Below are 25434 nucleotides of genomic sequence, written 5' to 3'. Positions count from 1 at the left end.
AGAACTGATCCATCTTCAACCACCTAATGGGAGGCCATAGAAAAGATGGAGTCAAGCCCTTCATAGAAATGCACAAGGAAATTATAAGAGCCAATGGACTCAACTTGCAATAAGAGAAATTCAGAATAGATGCTACCGTAAGTTGTACATTTTTTTTTCCTCCCATGAGGGTTGTCAAACACCGGAGCCGATACCCAAAAAGACTGTGGGATCTCAATCCTCATAGTCAATCAAAACTCAACTGGACGCAGCCCTGAGCAACCTGCTCTGAGCAGGGGTTTGAACCAGAGATCTCCAGAGGTCCATGCCGACCTTTCCCATACTACGAATCATGGTCCACAGGACATCTAAATTACTCTCTTCAAGGCCCAGTTTTTTTACTTTCTTGAACTACAGCTATGCTGATTGAGTCAGGAGATCTCAACAGGAGTTCCTAAAGATGTATCTCATCTGTAAAGAACAGAACCAGTCCCTACAGTATTCTGGCTTGTCTGCAACACAGCAGATCTTGCCAGCTGTGGCAACTGTGAGTCAAAGGTAGGGCAGGAATACATTATAAACATCCCAGGACTAGAGCCCTGTTGGGGTAAGAAGGACTTGGCAAAAAGTTGTCCATTGTGCAGGCACAGTGCTCAGCTACCTGAGGCACATGTAGTTCTTCAGATGCTGCGTGGCTGTTTTGACTTTCTAAGCCCTCCAGAAAGAGTGAGAAGACACTGTGGCTGTGCCTATTTAACAGCAGAAAGCAGAGGTGCCCAGGACCTTCTTTTGTCTCCACTCCAGGTCAGCACCACCATCTCCTTGTCTCCACTAGCACTACTTCTTACTGCTGAGGTAGGAGTCCACCTCCAGCAAAGGTAAAGCCCAGACACAGATGCATCTGACCTGTGTTGAGGCACCTTGCCAGCAGCCCCACCATCCTCAGCTTCCACTACAATCAGCAGAGAGAGACGGGTCTCTCCAGAGTGTGACCCAGGTTTTGGGGCCAGGAACCACCCTGTGGAGGTTGTTGCCTGTCCCCTCTGACTGCAACAGCAGCACTGGACCAACGCACGAGCAGCAGCGGTGCGTCCAAGCCCAGGAGTCTGCATCTGGAGAAGTTCCTGCTGCTTCCCAGTTCCTCTCATCTTTTACCTGTGACCAGGAACCACACTGTGAGGTGCAGGCTGATGGGAGCTCTGAAAGACACTTCTACCCCAACATGCATCTGCGATGCTTTCTGGTATACCCAAACTGAGTTGTGCTTTCTGGAACAACACAAACCCAGAAGCTTCTTACTGGGTAGGTCAAAAGGTGTATATGGCCCTTCATGGTCATCATCGTCATCATCTTCTTCCTCTTCCTCATCATTTTCGTTGTTCTCGTTATCCTCATTCTCATTCTCTGTCTCGTTCCCAGCCTCAGCCATGTCTTCATCCCGTCGTGTGCCATTCACACCCCGCTCAGCAGAGTTGCTGGGGCCTGTTCCATTCTCAACCACATGCTTGATAGGTATTTTGATTGCTACTTCTGACTCGCCGTTGGTGTAAGTCCTGCTGTTGATCAGCCTTTGTCTCTGTAAATACAGGCACAAATTCTTGCTGAAAGACAGATTATTTTTAAACTTATTTTTTTAAAGAGAAAGGGAGGAACAGAGAGAGATGTTCAGAGCTTCTAAAAATTTGGCTTTAAAAGCAAAAGAGATGAATTTTTATCAGGTGTAACATGATGCTTGCTTGCAGATGACTAGGTAAGTCTCACATACACAACTTTTACAAACGAAGGACCAGTGGCTGTAGAATTGACTCCAGGAGTGCTCCAAGACCAGGGCCAGACTAAGTGCAGACTCAGTGGAATACCACATTACTAAATAAGTGCAAGTGACTCTAACATCAGATCAATGCAGAGAGCATCTCCTGTGAGCAACAGCTACAGGTAACATAACCACATAACGACTTGACACTTTCTTTGCTAAAATCTCCATGGGGACAGATAGCAAGGGATGATTTAGTAAAGTCATTGTCAGAAGGATAAAATCTGGGAAAATGTTATCAGAGATCGAGAAGAAACACAAGAGTTCCCTTTCAACCCAAACACTGCAAATTCAGACAGAGAAGGGAAGGTGGGGGGAGACATACCTCATTGATCAACATGCGACTGGCCATAGAGAGACGTGTTTTGGGAGGAAAGTGGCTGGTTATCATGATCCGAAGCCCAGCCTCTGAAAATGAAAGCTGGTGTGGGTAGGCAGACAGCAGCTCATCCACCATGATCACTGAGGCTTTACGGTGAAAATTTCCTGCAGCCAAGGAACAAAGAGAAATTGAGGTCTTCTTCCAGCAGTCTCTCGCTCCGCTCTACGTGTGTCTCAGAAGAATAAACCTGCAGGTTCCAGAAAGTAAGAGCAATTCCTCCAGCCTCCACCATTCAAAATATGCCTCCTCTGTCCTTAATTTCTGTCTTCAAATAAATTGCCAACAGGGTATCTCAACTCATGCTCCTTACAGAGAATTAAATCTGCTCTGCACAGTTCATCATAGGCCTGCATTAGACAGATGACTGCTTCCACAGCAGCTCTTCCACCAAGATAGGAATGGTGCTGCTGTAAAGCTGCATTAATTCCATTGTTACAATCTGCCCTTCTGTGAGGATACTGGCCTCACCCACCATTAACTGTACATGGGGGTGAGGAAATTGTCACTGTGTTCCTGCGGGGTACTAATGCAAATGAAAAGCAGGTTCCTGCATTCTGGGCTTGCAGCTGGTGGCTGGAAGTGTCATCAAACCTGGCAGCAAGCACAAGTGCCAATCCATGGAGTGTGTCTCACTGTGTGGGAGCAAAGGAGCAAGGACATGAGGGCAGATACCTGATCTGTGCTCCAGCTGAGGCACAGCGGCAGTGCCCATTACCTCTGGGGTGGCACAGTGCCAGCATCCATCCTTTCTGTGCCTGGATGCTGCCTCAAGCTGTGGATTCTGGGCCAGGACTGGGACTCAGCAGCAGGGAAACCTGAGGCCTTCCCCAGCACATCTTTGCTTTCGTTTATTAAAATCAGTGCTGAACACTGGCAAATGTTTCACGGCATTACTATTTATTACCATCACTGTTAATCTTCCAGAAGAGTACCTCCCCACCCTTAGTGTCACTTTTTTTTCTGACTGGGTTTCCATGGATTGGGGTAGATAACTGGGGTCATCCACATTAAAAAAATTTAAAACATCCAAACAGCTTTTCCTTGTGACTTTTTCCACGCTGGCATTTTCCTGCACAGCACTTGGTGGAACTGCCTCAAACACAGAAATCCTTCTGTTTGATTATTTTTGTTTTCTGAGGCCTTTTCTAAACAGAGGACCAAACAGTAGTGTCTGAAATGCTCAGGCAACCTGTTGCAATGGATGCTGTTTGTGACCCCATACTACAGGCTGGCATGCACAGCAGGGCTACTCATCTGTCTGGGCTTCTGATGGCCCACTGCCAAGTAAATATAGGAACAATCTGCTAGAAAATGAAGCAATCCTTTCATCTTCCTTCCTCAGCTGATTTGAGTAACCACAAGCGTCCAAAACAAAAAAATTACCAGCAGCTGAGCAGTGTCATGCAAAGACGCATTCTGGGGCCAATCCCACAATCGGAACCGCCTCATTTGTGCATAACCTTGAGGCCATCGGGTAAACCTAGATGACTAAGGCCTGAGTTTATGCTTACTGAGTTTTACCAGTCTAGATTTACTGGGTGTACAGAGTGTAGTCATCTTGCCAGCAGAGTTTTGCTGTTGAGAGCCCCAGGCTACAGATAGCTGTTCCCATAAAAGCCGCTTCCCCAAATCAGAGTGCACAGCACTCACAAAAGCCTTCCCTCAGCAATAGGGCAGTAACGTGATAGCTGGCCTCTGGTAGACTCAAAGGGTTTGATGTCAGCAAATAAACCCCTCTACATTTCCTGTTTAGTTGCTTACTGTATACAGACTATGTCTTTCAATCACTGCTTGCAAGAAAAGAAAGAACTATTTTTGTTATTTTTTTTTTTAGTCCAGTGAAACAAAAAGGACAGTTCAACTGTAGTCAGAGACCAGGACTGCTTTAGACAAGCTAGAGCTCTTTCCCATGTTAAACCAGTGACTGAGGGGCTGTGTTATTCCTGAGGATAGGTGCACATAAATCCCAAGCAGTTACTGCACACGCTTTTTGCATGTTGCAAAGATAAAAAAATTATCATCTGTAAATACGGTTTAGCACATGCTTGCAAATGCACCCATAGAGCTACTGCTGCTGAGCAATGGAGTGGGTGAATTTTTTTAAGATGATGAAATACAATCATTTTTATATGTGATGGTGACTGAAGTCAATCAGGAGCAGATTTCAGCCAAAGTGAAATCGACTTAAAAATCATTTACCCAGAAAAGTTGTGCACATTCAAGACGGTATATGCAGTAAGAGCACAGTATCTAGACCAACACAGAGTCCTCACCCTCCCTTCACCAGGGGGAAAATGTACGCTAGTATAAGTAAGGCCCTTTTCCCTGTTCAGTTTATGTTGCTTTGGAATGAAGGTAAATTTAACTGGAGGTACTAGATGTAAATGGCCATCTTCAGTGCAGAATAACAGCGCTCACAGGAGGACTTACAATGGCATGGCTGTAACAGTCTAAATAAGTAGCCCCTGGGCAAGTCAGGCTTGAAGCTGAAGGAGTCATTTCAGCCAGGCACTTGTCCAGCAGCAATAACTACCCACAGGAGGCCTGGGCAGCCTCCAGCAGCAAAGGATGCAGTGGCTGGGGTCACCACACTGTGCCCCCAGGCACAGGAGCCATGGTCATCTGGCAGGGGGTTTGTGAAAGGGCTGTCTCCCCGCCTATTTCATGGCTGATAAGACAGAAGCACTCCACACCGTATGACTAGCAGACAAACTTGTAAACATTCAGAATGATGCAAGCAAGCAGGGTGACTTACTGGAGCAGTTACCTTTCTTTAGTAATACCACTGTGGCATCACAGTTGCTGTTATCGTCCATTTCCGTGTTATTTGCTAAACCGTTTACCATATTTGCAGAGTTTTTTGTCTTCCTTTCAAAGCAGTGATGTATAGTTGAGTTGTACCTGCACAAATGAAACAAACTCTAGATGTACCTTTGCTCCTTCTATGTGGATTTCTCGACACTCTTCCTTTCCTAGACTCAAATCCTGTGGGATCCAACTAAGGAAGGGAAGAAAACCCCTCCAATTTTAAGGACAGCCACATCTAGCCACAGTATGCCAGAGGTCTAACTAAATTGTATAAAATGCACTCTCTCCATACCCAGAAGGCTATAAAAGGTACAAGACACAAATCCTGAATGATATGTATGCTTATGTGTTATGTGTAATTAATATACACTGTATGGCAAATAATGATTACTTGTCATCATCCAAATTTATATTTTATCACACAATCGCACCTAAGCATGAGTTCTGTTTTACCTGTGAAGACCTACCACAGAAATACAAGACCATATGCTAAATTCTGTTTCAACTTGGGGGGGGAAAGAAATAATCTTTGTTTCCTATTTTATTTAGAGTAGCCAGGAGCTGACACAAACATGAGCCAAGGATCTCACCACAATGCTCAAAGGCAAGGGTAGACCACTGTGAACACCTGGCCAAGGTCCTTAATCAGGCCAACAACCGCCCCAGCTATATCCAAACAGGTCTGAAACATCTGTTCACAATACAGCATTGCTTTCAGAAAAAAAGATCCATTCTAGATTCAGACATTACAACTGTATGTTTCGCTGGTCAGTTAATTGTTGCAAGGGTGAAGCTACCCTCCATGTTAATGAAAAAGTTTCTAATTATTAGAAGTAAGATGAATTCTGACTTGTGTTCCCTCCAACCCAGGCTGAGTGTTTTGCTCTTCTCACTGAGAATTGCTCTCACAATATTTACTCTATTCATCATTTCAAAACAAATCTCTACTCTTACTTGTTGAGACAAGACCACTGGTGTGCTTGGCAGCTGGTAGGTTTTGTTGAATGTTCCAGTTTAAATCTGGGTTTCCTTTCCACTGGCTTTTAAAAACAAGGCAGGAGAAGGGGAACCAAATAGCAGAACAGACTAGTTTTGCTAGCATGAACTTGTGTGAAAGAAGTTACACAGGTCAGATGCTCAGAAAATCTATGCTGATTGTGCTGCAGTTTTATCATGGGTCTCCAAGCAAGCAAGAACACATTGCTGTGGAGTTTTGCACCCATAAAAAGTACACTGGAATCTTCCACGTGTTTATTTCTAAGTAGGGATGCTAAAGCAAAGTCAGAAGAGGCTGCTTTGGTGGGACTAAGAGACAGATTCAGTTCTCCACCACAGACTTGCTGCATTAGCCTTGGTTGGTTCACACAGGGCGAGATCTGTAAAGCATCATCCACCTTTAGATGTCTGATCCTCAGATCTGTGCTATGGGGATAAGCAGCCCCTTCCAACCTCATCAGGATAAATTACAGATAAGTACACGACAGGACAAGGTGCTTTAATCCCCACTACTGCAGGTGCTGCTGGCATGCAAGCTGGGTAATGCAATGGAAGCCCTGCCCACAGCCTGTGGCTCTCTTTAATTACCTTTGCAACCTCTGGAAAAGCATGGGAGCAGGAAGCCTTAGAATTTAAATAAGCTGAAGGTGCATTTGACTTACTTCATGATAACGATGTAGATGACATACATCAGCACTAAGACTAAGGACTCCCACCTGCAGACAAGAATGACAGAGAAAACATATTAGAGCAGGGCATGGCAGTCAGCTGCCTGAGTTCAGCCATTCCCCCATCTGTCACACCACAAACTTGCAGAAAGGCTTGACCCTCTTGGACTGTCTAAATACACCTCCAGAAAAGGGCATGCATAAAGAAATGGCTCACACACCCATGTGTGAGGTCTCCTTTGTTTTCTTGACTTCTGCTCTGGTTTTACTTGGCCAAATCAACCCATGAGCTAAGAACAAGTGACTAAACCTGTAAGTTCAGTGAACAAACTGCGCACCCAAGGAACACTAACACTTCTGTAAGGACTATACCTGTGGGGGCTGTGGTAGAGGGAGGGAAGCAGTTGTCCTGCTCTGCCTGCACACGTGTAAAGCAGGTTGTTGGGCTTTCTAAGCATGCTAAAGCACATCAATCATGCTGAGACGACCTGAACAAGGGGCAGCTCCTCTTTTGCTAGGCTGCTCCATAACCACTGAGAACACAGCAGGCAGCAGTTTAAACTGCTGATTAGATATTGTCAGGTTTTTTTCTCTACTGTCTCTCTGTCACACTAATTAAATTTGTATGAGAACACGATAGAATATGACTTTTAGAACTTGTTCCCACATAATCTTTTTCATTGACCAAAATGCTGTATTCTACATAGTTTCCTATGGCAAACTGCTAGTCCTTATGGAAATCATTCATTATCAGACTGCTATGTACTAAAACTCATGGGCCATTTTCTCTTTAAAGGTCTTGAGACATTGCACTACGCATATCGGTATCTCATTCCCTGCTTCTGGCAGTTCAACACTTGGCTTCTGCATTGATGTGTTTTAGTTGAAGGGCACAGTCAAATACAATTGGGCCTTGAGTCAATTTTAGTTAAAAAAACAAAACAAAACAAGGAAAAACAAGCCATTGCAAAACTCAGTGTTTCAGAAATCTTTCTCTGAAATTAAACATAAATCCCCCAGTGAGAACAAGTTTAAGAAAACATGCAACCCAAAAAGCCTGACTCCCCCTAGTGCTTGTAATCTAAATAATACTGGCTGTGAGTGAAATCAAAGCTACCACTGTCACTCTATAAGCCCTGAGACATGCTGAAAACAAAACCATGAAAGCAAAACAACTGAAAGTACACTTTTAGAAGTGTTTGAAGCCCTCCTAGCCTGCCATACCTACTGCAGTACATTTAAGCACATTCATGGGGATATTAACATATTTTTTTTTCTTTAAACCAATCGTTCGCTCTTTAATGTTGTCTTAGGAGCTTTTGTTTTACAAATTATTAAAAATCCAAATATTTGAACACAGTTATTTATGACTGCTCGGGTGGCCCTTTCCATTCCCAGGCAGCTGACATCCCTGGCATGCTGGCACCCAAGCAGCAGTCTCTGCCTCTGCTGAGCATCATCTCCATCCCCGGGCTGCGGCACGGGTAGGCAGAGGGCACCGACTGCTGCTGCTACATTGGGAAACAGTCTGAGCGACACACTCTCTTAGGCTTTCCTCTCTGGCTCAGAAAATGTGTTATTCTTGCGCTGAGGTTTCTCATGCAGCAGGAAACTGCTGCCTGAATTGCTCTGCAGAAGTTTTTAGCTTCCCCCTCCTCTCCTGATGAACCCTACTTATTGCAGCTTTTATAGTATAACCCGAAAAAAATGAAAAGGGATTCCCGGCTGGATATACTTACCAGGAAACTTTTTCGTCATAAATAAACTGTGGAGAAAAGGTTTAAAAATAGGTATGTTATACACGAGATCACAGCTGAAAACAGTTTATCACCTGAACTGGGGACAAAGCAGGCAGAACAATCCCAGGGCTCATGGCAATGGAATTAAGCTCTTGCCTGTTTTGGCACTGTTCTCCTGCCCAGCCTTTGAACTTTTCAACCCTTAGTTTCTCTCACCTAGTAAAGGCAGGCAGGTACCCCTTCCCAAATACCACAGGATCCTTGCGTAACTGAGGCTATTGCAGCAGGGAAGCAGAATGCAGTTACAGGGAAAACAGAAGCGAGTCAGGGAAGGGGCTGTACCTGCCTCTGAACTGCATGGCTGGTCTCACCAGAGACAGGGCCTCTTCCCCCAGCCTGTTCTTAAGTGGCAACCGGGCAACCAGTATGCAGATTTACAGCCAGCTCCACAGCTGCTGTGACATTTTGCTGGCTAAAAACTGTGCCCAGGGCATTACTTCCTTAAGATCTAAGTGGTAACCACACCAGCTGCATTTAGCTGCTGCGACAGCCATTTTAGCACACCTGCAGGCAGATGCTGAAGCTTTTGTAACAGTGCTGCGCAAGCCTCTTGGGGAAAGAAATGTGTCTCCTGCGTGCGTGCGTAAGACACTCCAGTGTTGGGGAAGAAGCAGTGCTGTGCCAGAGAGGTGAAGGGTGTCTGTCCGTCTGCGCCTGGTTTCGGGAGGGTCTGAAGCGGCAGACATGGGGGGGTGACCGGCAGGTGGCTGCAGTGCTCCACGCTCCCAGTCCACGCTCCACCGCCACCAGCAGCCATGCTGGGAGCAGCGGGCGCTGCCACCCTCCCCTGCCGGCAACCCCCCCTTGTTGGCTCCACTTCTCCTTCCACCTCACGGTGTCAGCCATGGAGCGGGGGACCCCCACTGCCACAGCCCCTGCCCCCCGCCACGGGCGCCTGGCCCGCGCGCAGGGGAGGCAGCGTGGGGCCTCTCCGGGATGTTGGCGCTGGGGTCGCGCCGAGGTCGGCCTCAGTGAGGAGCCTGGTTTCCATTCAGTCCTCCCAAAACACCTGTACCTGCTTCCAGCTCCCCGCTGTGCGGAGAGGCAGAAAGGCCATATTTGCACTCGGGCAACACATCCATGGCTGCGCACCAAAGGAAAAGGAGGTGAAGGGAAGGAGGCTCTGAGAGCACAGCGAAACACTTCCCCCGCTTCAGCTCTACAGCCTGTAAATAGCAACTCCTGCGTGACAGGCAGCACCAAGCCACAGCTACTGGAAGAAAATATGACCACAGAATATTATGTGTGTTGTAAGTTGCAGCTCCCAGTCACTGTGATCTAATCTGACAAGGCCTGTTTTAGGTTACAATGTGTTGGTGTGGTGGGACGTGAAAGTGTGCACATTGACCTTTGTGATTAAAAATAGCACTCATCCCACTTTTGTCACTAACGACTCTGACCACGTTCCTTCAAGTTAAGATACATAGGCATCTTTTTCCTTTCAAGGAAAATAAGGCGTAACAGTTTGGACAAGCTATACAAGAAGACAAGGTAGCCTTGTAATACCGTTTTAAGTTTAAAAAAAAATAAATCACAAGGCTGAATCAAGGTCAGGAAGTATGGTGAGTGATGTTTATCCACTTCTAATTTCTGTGATTTAGAGTGCACTCATTTTCATCAAATGGCCTGGAGCACCGAACAGGTGAGCTTATACTGCTTTGCTATTTATTACTGCAGCACTGCAACTCCTTTGATAGTGAAAATGGAAGGAGACAAAGTCACACTGATTTATCCGGCAGAATATCAAGCTTTTTAAAGGTGCTGAATCTCAACATTGACAGGAATGTATTTATTTCCCCTTGGGTGTATTTATGATTAGTAAAGACACCAGTGAAGTGCAACTTACCATACAGCACCACAAGCTGCTGTTTAAAATACTATGAGAGCAATCTTCTACAAGCAGTATCATCCCTCAAGAAAGATAACTGCATTTCAGCTGCAGCAATGTCTCAATGCCCTGATATGGCAAATTATCCCTATATGGCAAAGCATTTAAGCACCTTCTAAAATTTAAGGCTCACAGAAATCTAACGAAGGGGGAACTGCATGCGGGTTGTGCTACACTCTGCATGGAGCACTGGCTTGAGGACTGGAGAATCAGTATTTGGATAACAATGTGCTGCCACCGAAATTTGTTTCTGCCATAAAAGGACAGGAAAGATCCAAGCCACTGTGAAGCCAGGGGTCCCTGGATGAGCTAAGGGGAGGAGATACTTCTTAAACTGAAGCAATATTTGACTCTGAAAGGAAAAATCCTCATTTGCCATCAACCAGGGAGCAATATTGCATATAAAAGAGTTGGTAAATCAGCCGGGAGCTAAATCTTTAATCATTTTAAAGGGTTTCCCTTCCCCTTATCGTTCTCTGTTTTTCTCTAACAGGTGTTTAAAACTAATTTGCAATGACTGCTGTGGAGTAACACTGAAGAGAAGTGGGACACACTCCGCATCTCCCAAGCCACAATTAGCCATGTAGTGCTATAACAGGGGAACATGAGTTTTCTGGCAATGCCTTCAAGGCTCCACTAATTCCTGGAGTTGCACAGTCCCGCTGCCCTGGCTGCATGAAGGACCTTGATCCTCACAGCTGGTAAGATGAGCAGAAGAGTGGACATACATTGGGAGAGAAGATAACTCAAGGCTTAGGGAAAATACAACAGTATCCTGATATTACAGGGTACTCTCCCAAAAGAAAAGGACTTCTACAGTTCTGTAAGCATGAAGAAGAGCTTATCCAAAAATAAAGTATAGGAAAGAAGTCTTAAGGATAACAGAGATGTCTGTTCAATGAGCTATACATCTTTCTTATTACACAGGATATGTAGCTAGGAATTTCAGGGCTGCACTGGACACAGTACAATAGAGAATGGTTCTCAACATCCTGAAGCAATTGACAACCACAGGGATGAACTACCTATGAAGGAAACTTGCCTTGCTTTAAGAATTTAAAAATGGATGACGGATTCAACAGATTTTTAACTTGTCTGCCACCTTGCAATAAATGAAAATATTTTCCTCCTGGAAAATACGCTAGGGCACATGGGATATAAGGATGTGACTGGTGACAGCCAACATGGCAAATCATGCCTGACAAATTTGGAGGCCTTCTACAGCGGGGTTACAGTGCTGGTGGATAAAGGAAGAGCAACTAATGTCATCCAGCCAGACTTGGGCAAAGCATCTGACACTGTTCCGCATGACATCCTTGTTTCTACATTGGAAAGACAGGGATTTGATGGATGGACTGCTCAGTGGATCAGGAATTGGCTGGATGGTTGCACTCAAAGAGTTGCAGTCAAGAGCTCGATGTCCAAGTAGAGGGCAGTGATGAGTGGCATTCCTCAGGGGTCAGTGTTGGGACTGTTTAACATCTTTGTTGGCAATGTGGACAGTGGGATCAAGTGCACCCTCAGCAGAATTCACCGACAACACCGAGCTGTGTGGTGTGTTGACACACTGGAGGGCAGGGATGCCATCCAGAGGGACCTGGACAGGCTGGAGAGGTGAGCCCATGCAAACCTCATAACGTTCAACAAGGCCACGTGCAAGGTCCTGCACGTGGGTCGGGGCAACCCCAAGCACAAATCCAGGCTGGGCGAGGAGTGGATTGAGAGCAGCCCTGCCGAGAAGGGCTTGGGGGTGTTAGAGATGGAAAACTGACTGTGAGCCAGCAGTGTGTGCTCGCAGCCCAGAAAGCCAACCGTGTCCTGGCCTGCATCAAGAGAAGTGTGGCCAGCAGGTCAAGGGAGGGGGTTCTCCCCCTTCTAGTCTGCTCTTGTGAGACCCCCTGCAGTGCTGTGTCCAGCTCTGGGGCCCCCAGCATCATAAGGACGTGGACCTGCTTGAGGGGGTCCAGAGGAGGCCACAAAGATGCTTGGGGGGCGGAAGCACCTCCCTTATGAGGATAGGCTGAGAGAGCTGGGGGTGTTCAGCTTGGAGAAGGCTCTAGACGACCTTATAGAGGCCCTCCAGTACTTAAAGGGGGCTACAAGAAAAATGGGGAGGGACTCTTTATCAGGGAGTGTAGGGACAGTACAAGTGGTAACAGTTTTAAACTGAAAGAGGGCAGATTTAGGTTAGATATTAGGAAGAAGTTCTTTGCTGTGAGGGGGGTGAGGCACTGGCCCAGGGTGCCCAGAGCAGCTGTGGCTGCCCCCTCCCTGGAAGGGTTCAAGGCCAGGCTGGACGGGGCTTGGAGCAACCTGGTCTGGTGGAAGGTGTCCCTGCCCGTGGCAGGGGCGTTGAAAATAGATGATCTTTAAGGTCTCTTCCAACCCAAACCATTCTGGGATTCTATGAAACACCCAATTCAAACAACAGGAGGCTAAATGCCAGGCATCTGCCCACATCTGCACTTCCTGTGGAGTAAACCAAGAGAATGCCTGCTAGATGTCTTTAAGATTGTGCAATGTAATTTATTACAATTAGTGGGTGTGGCCATGTTTGTTGTTTAGGAACACTTTTTGGTATGAGATTATGGCCTAGCTGTCAAAGCAAAAAAATCCGTTTTTTGTTTTGCAGCTTGTTGCTAATAATTATGTAGAAAAGTTATTTTTCATCAAGGTGCAAAAAGGCTGGCCTTGCAGTGTGAAGAATAAATGTACAAACAGGTTGAGGCAAACCCTCTGTTTGAGATTAGACAGATATAGGACTTTACACCTACTGAATATGCATAGTATATATAGGCATGTGCAGAATGAAGGCAAAATAAAATACACTGTTGAAACTGCAACTAATAAAAGTAGCTCAAACGTCAGAAATGCAAGTGTTCATCTTCTGACTCTAAAGTTCTCTTCTTGCTTACATATGGAAGTTAACCTCACAAAATCATGCTTCCCTTCTTAGGGAATATAGACTCCTAGACTAGACTGGGAAAAAAAAAAAAAAGTACTAACTGTTACCAGGAAACTGAATTTTTACTTTGTCTGGTATTGGCTGCAAAGGTAATGCTAAACTTATAGCAGTGTCCTTATCTAAACACTCGTGCTAACATTTTTTCACCGTATGGCCTGATTCTGAGAGATCTGGAGTACTTACTGAGCTTGATGAAAGCTGGAACAGAAGCAGCACTAAGAATTACTGAAACTGTAGCCTTCATTAGAGGATTTGCTGCTAGCGTGCACTGAACAAGACCTGCCCCAATTATGTGTGGAAAAACTAACTTTAATGTTCTGTAGTTGTTGAGGATCTCTTTCCTCTGGGCACAACTGCCTCCTTACAGGTCAATTAGAGTTTTTTTAGGAAGCTGTGAGGGTTGCTGTCAGGAGAGGACTGACCAACACACGTGCCCCCAAGCTGGCGGTGGGGCTGCAGCACGGGCCTTCAGCTCTGCACCTTACATCTGCGCTGGGACTGGGGCTCTACACTGCTCCCCAGCTATCGCTGTGGGCAATCCAGGACACTCCTCCATCTTCTACCCTTGGGCCAAGCTTTTCTGCAGAACCTAGGGAGACCGCAAATACATTTTTCCACAAACAGAAAACCACGTGACTCCTGGAGCTAGGATCTTAGCTACAAGGGTAAGACTTCTCAGCAGGTTGCCTTTGCAGGTGGCAGTAGACATGGGGGCTCCCACAGAATAATAACCTTCAAAAACTTACCACAATGAGTGCAACAACAGACAGTGTATAGTAGATTGAATCTCTCAAGAGACTCCATGACGACAGTGCAACGACCTGGGAAAACAGGCAGAGACAAGATGTCAGCTGGGCTCTCACCAGCACGACTGCCACGCCAACAGCGTGTGCCAAAGTTAAGCCTGTCGTTCTGCATAAACTGTCCCCACGCATGCCAGGACATGGAGAGGAGACCCAAGCCAGGAAACACACTGGCTTTCTGCTGCTGCTCGAGCAACAGCCTCTAGGGAGATGGCGGGATGGCCAAATCTGAAGAGTAAAAGTTATAAGGTCACAGGCAGCAGAGGACTTCCCTGCAAAGCCGCAGACATGCTAAACCACACCAGTGTTGTCTACGCCATGGAAAGGGGAATCAAGTCACAAGTATTTATGGATGACAGAGGAGTTTCCCACAGGCTCGGCAGGCTATCTGATATCCTTTAACACCCGAAATCCGTGCCCATACACACACCCCAGAGCCTGAAACAACAGTCCTGGCAGGCTGAGCGTTCCCAGGACTGGTGCGTGCTGCAGCTGGAGGAGACTGAACCACAGGCAAGCGTGAGGCGGCGCACCGCCGCGGAGGCCGCAAGTGCTGCTGCCATCGGGCAGCGCAAAGAGGCTCGGCTTTACCAGCAGGACCCTTCTGTGCCAGCGCTGACGCTCGCCAACAAGTGTCTCAGTGGAGAATGGTCACAGGAGATGAACAGCCCCGTCAAGTCCCTGGGACAGGATGTGACCACTCTTTCCACCCACCCCATGATTTGCATCTGTTTCTTATATTAATTTTCCCCAACCTGGGACTCCTGCCTTCCTTGAGAGAGGAAAGCAGACTGAAAAGCTCAGCAAGAGTGCAAGGTGTGCAATGGTCCAGTAGGCAGGGGAGCTCCACCAGACACACTACCCAGCTGCTGCCTAGCAATGTGGGTCCTTCCCATCCCTGTCCTACCACCACATGCCTACGTCCACCGCAAGTCCAGCTGCTGGCACCTCATACGCTACAAGAATTTTAGACTGCTGGATGATGGGCCCGTCCTTGATAAAAATGTCAACTCGACCCATGCTGACTCATTCAGGGAAGGAAGACCTGTGCAACAGAAGTTACCCTGTAAAACAAGAGCCTGGTAGCACAGCCAGATCCTCAGCACACTGCTAGCCTGAGCCTCAGCAGAGCCACAGCTTTACCCACCACACCAACAGGTATCACTACAGCTCCATGTGCATTTGCAGAGATTTTGGGAAAAATACTGAACGTTCCAGCAAAGAGTTAAGAACAAAAACCCAGGAATTTATATGCAACAGAGGATAAAATGGGATTGCTGTGCAGTTCATTTCACTTGACACCTTCCAAAGCCACGGAAATGAGGAAGAACCATCACTGTAGGCTGATTGAGTCTACAATCCAGATCTTAGAAGAAAAAAATACCAATGAACAAGTTAGTCTTTAATTTCATTAACAATATTCAAAAGGGCAGACTAAAAGCAGTCATAGGGTGGTAATATCTTCGGTATGATTATATTTTTTGCAGCTGTAGGAAGTCCCCTCAGTAGAAGCTACTCCTCAAATCTTTATTTCCCATTTCTGGAGCGCATTTCAAACACTGGGAGTCACATCCTTCACAGGTGTAAACCACAAGGAGGCAGATGGGAGATGGCTAATTTACACTGATGTAGATCTGGCCCCTGAATGTATAAATGAATTTTCTGACTACATACTCCAATTGTGCTTGTGCATGAATTCAGTCAAACAAACAGTAACTTCATTTTAATTTCTATGGTATCTAAAGAAAGGTCCTATTTCAGAGTGCTAGCAAAAATAGTTTCCCAGATTTCTCTGCATATTAACTCTTAAAATATTGGTATTGTCCAGAACTGCTAGCTAAACAAATGCTATGAAAAGATACTGACCATTATACTTAAAAAGCTCTGCAGCTTCTAATACGATGGCTTTTTAAAGTGGATGTAATTTATGCCCAGTGTAAAGTCTCTTTATTGACATGTAAGGAACTCCTATCTAAAATAAAAAAGCAGGACTTTAAAGTCCTTGAGTCAGAGTAGATTTATACCAGCTGACAAAACATTTCAATGCATGTAGGGATAGATGAATGGAGATGCTTTATGATGCAAATTTCCAAATGTAGAAACCTGGACTTGGGTTCATAATTCTATTCAGAGATCTTTAATTAAATCTCAGATAGTGGGCCCCTTCATTTTGATTGAGCAATTTTTGTAAGAGTTTATAAAATAATTTGACAGTATTCCACTGAGCTTTTATGATGCTGCTTAAAGTCCTATGTACTTTTCTCAGCATGGATGCTGGTGGGGATTTTATAGCTGTAAATTTAAGCTCTGCATAATAAAAGTTACATTTCTGAAACAAATGATAAACCCCATATGAACAGGCTTGCTGGCAACTGTTGCTATTCTATCTAATACACCCTATCCTGGGTATAAGGGGTGTCACCATGCAGCACAGCATACCTGTGAAAGCAAGATGTCCCTGTTACTACGAGTCAAGCTAGTATCTCTCCTGCTCTTTGATATTCTACAACGATCTTGAAGATGGCCTGCAATGTTTTTCCTGAAAATTCTCCTCAGACACCTGAACGAGCATGTTAATATCCAGATGCTTAAATGCAGGTATCTAGCAGGGACCTCATGCACAGAAGTCATAGACCAAGATACTGTGGGAATCGCAAGGACTCTTGAGTTGATTTCAGATGGGATTTCAGGGAACATGCTCATGCCTGGGACTTGCACAGGCTGCTCACATTTCAGAAACATCCTAGTAGGTCTCCATGATGCAATAACTATGGGGCAATTAAATCGCAACTCTCCTTATGGCGTGAGTCATTTAACTGAAGTCTTTGAACCATCTGATCACTGGAAAGAACGTGATATAGGAAAGCCGTGCACGCAAGGTAACCATGTACCCAGGGTAAAAGAAGCTAATTAGCACTGAAGGAAATGGCAGTACTTTCAGCTTGCTGACAAGAATCATGTGGTCTAGTTGTAACTGTCAATACCTTGAATGCCTAAGTTGTGCCATACAGTCTTGCATCAACCAAGGACTCCACATAAATCTTAACGCACTGGAAACCACTTAAATTACAGTTTAGCAGACTAAGGCAGAAAGGAAATCAGGGAAGCAATCAGCTTGGGTAAAAACATGATCAAATTTGAGTTTTAAATCAGCAATACTGTATATCCAGCAGAGAGCTGGTCCTTTGGGAGCCAAGCATAAGGAGACAGCTGTAAAACTACTGATTGCCAAGTTACACGTTGCCTCCGTTCAAAGGAAGCACCCAAAATTCAAACCCCAGACAACTACCCATTAGCCCTTCTGTGACTACTCCACTGGGAACTGAATCTGGCATCCCCAGAACTGAAACTAAGGGCTTTTTAGTTCAGGCTTAAATGAGAGCAACCCCCAGCGAGTCCATGACAGTTGAGGACCTCACTCACTGAGTGCACACTCACCTGCATGCTGCAGCATCATTCCTGTGAGTAAAATGACCCATATTAGATATTTGGTTTCTCACTGGTAAACTTTCACCCTGCAAACTCTTATGTATAACATTTACTACTCAGAATGCTTATTTCCCCTTTTGAAGGTCTGGAGAGCAGAGAAATCAAGATTTTATCAGTTCCAGCTTCATTTCTGTGGTTCTTAACTCCTGAAGCAGTGGCCGTATGCAGCCAAAATCTCCTTCATCTAGCAGGCACATGAAGGTAAGCCACCAGAGAGAAAATCACTAAAAATCAGACACTGACACCCGCTGCTCGTGGCACCTAAGTTAGCTCAGGGTACCCAGGGCCGCAGTGGCAATATACTCCGTGCCCCATCTGAGGGCTTCACCATTTATCCTCTATAAAATTGACCCTTTTCTCTTTTCCTCTTCCAAATTATTTCTCTCCCCTTAGTGGTGCAGAAGCTCTTCTCCCATCCAGAAGAGGCCTGGAAACAGAGGCCATCCAGCTGGCTGCTTTAAAGCCTGCTGCTCGTCTGCTCTCCCCATTACAGTGATGGGCCTGAGATGAAGCGTTTGACGCAGAACACGGCTGCTGCTACCTTTGTAAGGATGATTGTGCTCCTGCTGCTGCCAACAAAGGTGCAAGGCAGTCCAGAGGCATATATGCTACTGGAAAGTTTTCTGCTCAACTTTCCAGGGGAAGGACATTGAACATTATCTAAGAACATCCACATTCTTCAGGAGTCCTTTTCTCTCTGAATTATTCCAGGGCTTTTCCTCCTCTCATGGGCTGTTCTTTGCTTGACATTATTGAGATGAATGATCAGCTACAAACACTGCCTAGAAATGCTAGGCATTGGAAGCAATCTTCCTAATCTTGTTTCTCTGTCACCCTCTGGCACAGAAGGTCTAGATTTTCAGGTATTAAGAGCTAATAACTTAATTCCTTAATGTGGAGTGACAGGAATGCTTGGGCAAGGGTGTCAAAAGATTACAGACAATCCCTGCGGTGATTAGCCTTAAGAGTCTACGAAGACCAACAGAGATGTGCCAACAGTGAATCCACCGCATAACGCCTCACGGCTGGAAGCATCTCCTTGCTGGCTGACACGCACACAGTGTTGTTGACTCCTTGTGTGAAGCCTGGTCCACGGATATTAGATCTTGATAGAGAGATTGTCATTTAGCAGAAAGTGCTTTTGGGCAAAGATGAACATTTCTCATGCATTTTAAAGGGAAGTGGTAGAATGTTTCTAATGCATTAGACATAGTTTTTAATACATATCTTCTATAGCACTGCACCACAAGCAAATGTTCCTTAGTAACTGATCATGGTCAATATTTTGTGTAGGCCTTCTGTGCAGCTCTGGGGTCCACGGGTACTTCCAAATTAATCACCAGTATGGAATTTTGCTCTACAAAGTTTGAATGAGTCCATAGTAACAACCACTAAGCTCTCTTCTGGAAAAGCAGCTTCTTCTTTTAATAGTCAGCTACAGCCTGAAAGATGACTGTAAACTGAGACAGCCTTACCTGGCAAAGCTGCAATACAGGTTAAGAAAACAGGCAGCAAACACAAGCCTCTTTTCCCTGCTGGTGACTTTCCCCCTCCTCAGAGATGGGAAGCCAAGGGCATACATATCACTGCCAGGCTCTGCTAAGCCAAGGAGTAGAGGAGCAGGTAGGCAACTGGGTGGTTTCACAGCAGATGCTGCTCCCTCAGGTCTTCATTCAACACATTTAAATTCTCACTAAAGGCTTTTCAAAAGGCATCCAGAAGCAGAGAATCTGGGTCAGTCTTCAGGCTGCTGCTCTTTGATGTGGACTGCACAGAAGCTATTAGAGGAGATCTTACACCACCCTAACAGAGGCTGGGATCTGTTCTGGGGATGCTTGTCTGTGCTGACAAAACTCTTGCTCACTGTGATACCTTGCAGGCACCCTGAGACATCACAACCAGCCGGCAGCACGCTGTGTCAGCCTCTTCAACTGGCTGCAGCAAGACATGCAGTGGGAACCTCCTCGCACACTATTCCTGGTGTTCAGGAGCTACCCTTGGAGCCGAGGGATGGCCCTTAAGCCTGGTAGGGACACCTTCAGAAGGTGGTGTTTTCCTGACACTGCTGTTCAACAATTCCTTGACACAACTCCAAATCAGCCCTGTGATAATATAATAGGATCTCATATCAAAGTAAGATAACTAACTAACTGTTGTCCAAGTGTTACAGTAAGTAGTGAATTCAAGTGGAAATGGGGGACAGATTTTCAGGGAAATCAGACTGGCTGTACTTCCTAGTTAATACATGTGTTATGCATTTGGAATTATACAAAAATAAAAAGGGCTCTACCTCAGGTACCAGCTCTCAACCTGAAGAGGACAGGAAGATGAAATCCAACAGCACTTTACTTCCTTGTGGCTTGCAGAATTCAGTCCCCAGCAAAGCCCTAGTTTTTACCTCACAGCAACCAAGCCCAGGCACTGCTGCAACCCACTGAAGAGAGACGGGTCCATCAGCTGAACCACCTGAGCCACAGCTGAAGAGAACTTGGAAGGGAGAAGCTTCACAGCATGTACCCATTTTACTATTCACCCATCCAGATGCAACACATGCATAGTTCCAGAATGTGATGGTGATATCGCTCAGTATTGTGCAGATCCCAGTCCCGCCTCTGTCCAAACACAACCCCAGTAACAACCAAATCAGTGTTCATTTAAAGAGAGCCTGCTGGGTTCACGCAGCCTACCATCACTCCAGTGGGTTGAGCGTTTCAGGAAGAGAATTACCTACAGTCCACTGTGAAATCTTCACTTATTGACGGGGTTCGTTGTCACTAACTGCATTGGTAATAACAGTGATATTAGTTGAGGTTTAATTTTACTTGCTCTGCATGAATATAAATGGCAGATGTCTTAGCAATAAACATCATTATTGGATCTTAATGACCTTATGCAAATCCAACCAATCATTCTGAAGTCACAGCTGCTCAGCCAAGCCAAGCAGAAAATTAAAATATCTTCCATGAAACGACCGAGACACTTTCTCCACCAGGTATTTCGGAGAGAGAGAAATGACTTGACTGGACACAGCAAAACCTGCCTACAAGGACAGATCCTTGTATGCCAGACATTTATGTGAAAGACAGAACTGTGCTTCATTTGCAAAATTAAAGCTATGAGCAGTTTGTCATCTGTCAGTGCTGGGTAGAATTAATAAGAAAATCTACTTCACCACACTCAGATAAAATTTAGTAGGTTGTACTACCTTTTATTCAGTTAGATACAGTCTAAGGTTCATTCAAATCTGAAAAGTCATAGCAGTTAAGGAGATATGTATGTGAACAAAACAGAAATAAAGGGATTCTTACAGTTCCTACAAATGGTGGCACTTAAAAATCATGGAGCTTTTCTGGAATACAAACAAACCTCTGGGACAGTTCCCTTGAAGCTCTTACATCGTTACGAAGACCGGCACCAACTAGCCCTGGCTGCTGTCCACCCCAGAGATGGTGTCGCTCTCAGACAGACAGAGCTCTCCTGCTACAGAGATTTGGCACCCTCCTGGGCATGTACATCTCACAGGGGTTGAACACCGACAGTGCCCAACCTCCCTCACCTGATAAACCACCAAGCTTCCTCCAGCGCACACAGAGGACCACGATACGCCATGGCTCCCTCCCGGTCCCACTTCTTAGGCCCTGCGTGCGTCTGTGGGGATATACGTGCAGTTGACGAGTTGCTCCTACATGTCGGGCAATGTTAGGCAAGTCTCTGAGCCTTTGGAAACTGGTCCAGGCCTAGAGTCAGTGGTTGACCATGGGGTCAGCTCATACCTCCAGGGACAACTTGCGAGCAGGCTGCGAGCCAGATGAATCACTGGGCTGGTGGTCACAGCAGACTGCTCTGGACAGTCCACACCTTGAGGGACCCTCTCCTGTCCCATGACAAATGCATCGAGCTGAAACACCCCTCATAAGACAGCAGCTCAAACCAGAGAAGTTAAAACGACCCCTCAGATTTTGTGCTGCTCCAACATCTGTCAATCTGTATGGAAAAGCAAGAAAAGCCAAATTCCTTATGCCTTTCTTGACAGCAGCTTGGGAAATCCTGACTTCTGAGAAGTCAAATATGCCTGACTGCCTTTGGTGAATCTGTCAAGGGCCTCACTCTCTGGGACAGCCCTGACAGGGATTAATCTCTCAGGGCTTCTCAATTTCCCTTGACAAGGCAAAGGCTCTACCTTTTAACTTCGCCATTTATTATTTTAAGAACTGCCTGCTCAGCTCAGGTAATTACAAGGATCCTACCACCTGCCTGTTCATCCTCTCTGGTCGTGATACCAATGAAGCATCATATATCGATGTGAGAGAGGGACACTGCCTTATTTGTATTCATCTCTGTATTAAATTAGGCTGTAGACCTGTCTGTGACTTTCGGCAAGAAGCCACCGCAGAGCCTCTGCATGTTTCCTGGGAGACATATCCACATATGTTATACTAAAGAAGAGAGATAAGCCTGGAGGGTGAGGTGTTCACCTGGGACTGAAGCAATGCAGCCCTTGTTCTGCCCCCAGCCCTACGGCCTAAGCTCAGGTGAATTAATTAAGCACTTTCCCTTACCTGGGAGATAAAAGATTTTTTTGACCAGCAGTAGCACTGGAGAATAAATGCATGCAGGACTGCACAGGGCTGAAATCCTTCAGAAACAGGGGACCCACAGTTGTCACAGATACACACGTACTGAGCTGTTGCACTGAGTTCATTTCTCGCTCATACCCACCTTGTTCATATGCAACTGTTTTAACAGTTTTTCTCTATTCAGTTCTTTTTTTGCCCTAGTGTTAATCAGCTTACTGGTACTCACTTGCCTTGTTTGCCATTGCAAACCATTCATTAGCCTGCCTAGCAGTACTTGGAGGCCTCATTTTCACCAGCATCATTCCTGCAGCAAAACATGGGGTTGTGCCTGGGCTAAGAGGCATAGGCTAGAAACCCTACATCCAGGACTCAGTATGGTTTAGAGGGTGGTGAGTTCCTGGTGGCACTTTGACCCACGCCATAATTCAGACACAGAATCAGCCAAGCAGGTCCAGCAGGATCTCAGAGGCTGCCCATCAGTCCTCAAACAAACATCAGAGGATCCCAGTCCCCACCAGTGGGACCTTTTTCCTGGTGTCTCAATTGCATCTTCCTGGCTGCAGCTTTCATCCATGTCTGAAGTCTGCCATGTGACTTCTGGCCACATCCTACCACACTATTGGCCTTTTGGGGATACTCCTCCAATGCACCATCTCTGGGGTCTGTTAATCTCAACCAAATCTCCCTCACCTTCTTAGTAAGATGTCCCATGAACTGGGGTCACAATCCTTCTTGTCTCTGAAGAAGTCAGGTCCTGCCAGAAGGGACTGCAGTGTTTCTGCCAGCTCCAGAGGCAGCCCCTGGGGATGCAGGCAGGGCGGAGGCAGGTACTCCCTGCTGCAAGGCAGCCCGCAGCACCCGGCGGTGCTCGGCCGCCAAGAAAAACCGCAAAGGGAGTGCTAAAGGTGATGCATGTGATTCAGAGGCTGCAGACTTTGTGCTGTTTGAAAGGTCACGACCAAACAGAAGGTGGGAAATAGCAACTGAGTGTTTAATATTCTGCACATACTTTCTCTCTCACTGTTAAGTGTATCAGTCCTATAGCAATTCTAATGAAGGTATAAAGCAGGAAGGAATTTCTTAAGATAATTACTGCCATCTTACAGCAGTGTTTACAAAGAGAGAAACTGCCTGACCATCAGGACCTGCAAGTTCATTTTCACAAAACTTCCCTTGTTTCAGGCGCTGTTACACCCTACCTGCAATGAGCAAATCAGTCAATCAGAAGCTAATAATCATTAGCTGCAAATCAAATACGGCAGAGATCACAGGGTGTACTTTCCCCCTTGCTGCTCCCCCAGTGGTCATCTGCCAGACTCAGACATGAACCTGTGAGTCAATCACACTTGTTCCCACTTTATAGTCCCTGGAGGGAACAGAAACATCGGTGAGAGCAAGATCCAGACCCCTCTGGTTGTTTCACAAGGAGCTGGGCTCAGGGAGCTGCAGAGGCATGAGAAACCGCAGCAAAGGGAGAGCTCTCCCCGCTGTGTGGAGCAGCCTCCTGCTCCGGCTGGGACAGCCCCATCGCACAGGTGACACTGGCTGCCGAACCGCCAGGCAAATGCACGAGGGACCATCTCATGGCACCACAGCAGGAGTCCCTGATCCCATGTCCCCTCCTTACATGCTGAACCACTCTGCAACAGCTGAAGTTTAAGACAGGTTCCTGCATGGAAAGCCACTGCTGCCTATGCCGCCTTCCTAGAAAGCCAGCAGGCAGTCAACACCAGCTGAAGGCTCCTGTGCTGGGACAACAGCACAGTAGGATGTCCTGGACCAAATGACAGGGAGCAGATGGAAATGCTCCCTTCTGTAACCCCACAGTGACATCTCCCCACTGTTGACATGCCAGGGTCATGGCTGTCTCAACATCCCAGGACATCACAAGTAGCCAGCTCAGTCCCTTGACCATAATTTTTACCAAGTACCTCCTGGCAAAGACACCAGAGTCCTGCAATGTAGCATTTGGGCTTGCTTGGGGCTTTGACCAGTACTAAATACCCTTCTCAACTGAACTTAAATGAAACATAAAATACGAGCAGAGGTCAGGCCAAAAAAAATTCCAGGCCTTAAAATACATGTCTCTCTAAGCTAGTAATTGCCAAGCAGCTCTGATCTAATGGACTCACTGGGAGGAAAGCTTCCTTCCAATTACCAGCCCCCTAATTTTACCACTGGTTAGCCATTCTCCGCAGAGTTCAACCGTCACTCCGGCTCCCAGTTCGTACATTGTGGACCAACTCAATTTATTCTCATTATTTCCTCAAGAATATTTGCTTTTTTAAGCAGCTCTTGATATTTTCATTACTGCGGCAGCAATCCGTCTCTGTGACATTCTCAGAATGGAAACAGTGGACAGTCTCCAAACCTCAGGACAAAGCCAAAAATATTTCCCTGCTCAATTGGTACTCATAATCACCCATGAGTTATTCAGATCAGCGTGTCTTTTTAGCTCAGACTCCCGCAGAGCCAAGGCAGCAGGACCCCGAAGACCTGCAATTGCAGACATCTCCTGGACCACAGGCAATGCTCTGCAGGATTCACAACAGAATTCAAGGACAGCTGTAGACATGGTACAGGAAGGCATGCACAGGGTAAACATTTCCCAGTCTCCTCAGACTGGCCAGTCCTTGTCAGACATAAAACCAGATTTTATGATTTCACTACAAATGATTTAAGAAAAAAAATCATACCAATGGTTAAGTCCACAGTACTGATCAGCGTGCGAGAGAAAACTTGAACTTAAACAGGTGACGGTGTTTAGTGGCGATTAGGAACTAGACTTGTTTTGATGCTGGTAGGAATCCATTTTCAACTCTCGTGATTGCCTCCCCTATTTGTATCCTATTGAATGTAATTCCCTGAAGAAGGTTTTGAAATGATAATATAAAAAAAATCACAGCAACTTCTATGATGACCAGACCAGTCCTGGATCATTCACCATGCAGACAACAATCCTGGCACCCAATCTGCCCGTTACATCTTCCTGAAGTAAAAGACAGTCTTCTGTGAGTACCATCATGTCGTCCATGGGCCTGAGAGGAGCTTCCTATAAACACCTCACCAATGCCAAACCCTTCCTGTGCCCACACAGCCCCAAAATCACTCATTCCATGTTAAGCAGCTGGCTTGCTGTGTCCCCATCATCGCGCCGTCACAGTTTCCTTGTGCTTTCCCATCTGTCCTGCTCAGTCCCTCCTGTTGCCTCCAATCATACAACCTGATCACCAGCTTCCAGGCTCAGGAACTATGTTCTGGCTCTGC

At 46.1% G+C, this 25434-nt stretch overlaps 1 protein-coding gene across 4 annotated transcripts in view; it reads right to left on the bottom strand.

Annotated features, from left to right (window-relative positions):
- Positions 1–25434, bottom strand: part of SLC24A3 (solute carrier family 24 member 3) — a 175770-nt gene that overhangs the window by 20375 nt on the left and 129961 nt on the right. For 3 of the 4 annotated variants that reach the window (XM_032989402.2, XM_032989400.2, XM_032989403.2), the window contains exons 7-12: positions 14045–14119; positions 8386–8411; positions 6641–6694; positions 4930–5075; positions 2118–2278; positions 1279–1555 (exon numbers count right to left, since the gene is read on the bottom strand). In XM_032989402.2, the coding sequence (XP_032845293.1) occupies positions 1279–1555; positions 2118–2278; positions 4930–5075; positions 6641–6694; positions 8386–8411; positions 14045–14119 (739 nt within the window). The remainder of the gene's footprint in view (positions 1–1278; positions 1556–2117; positions 2279–4929; positions 5076–6640; positions 6695–8385; positions 8412–14044; positions 14120–25434) is intronic. The other variant, XM_042789929.1, reaches the window with a different exon arrangement.

This window comes from Tyto alba, unplaced genomic scaffold (genome assembly GCF_018691265.1).
Source record: "Tyto alba isolate M040663 unplaced genomic scaffold, T.alba_DEE_v4.0 Super-Scaffold_16, whole genome shotgun sequence".
NCBI lineage: Eukaryota > Metazoa > Chordata > Aves > Strigiformes > Tytonidae > Tyto > Tyto alba.
The sequence above is the reverse complement of the archived record's forward strand: the minus strand, read 5'-3'. Positions and strand labels throughout refer to the sequence as shown.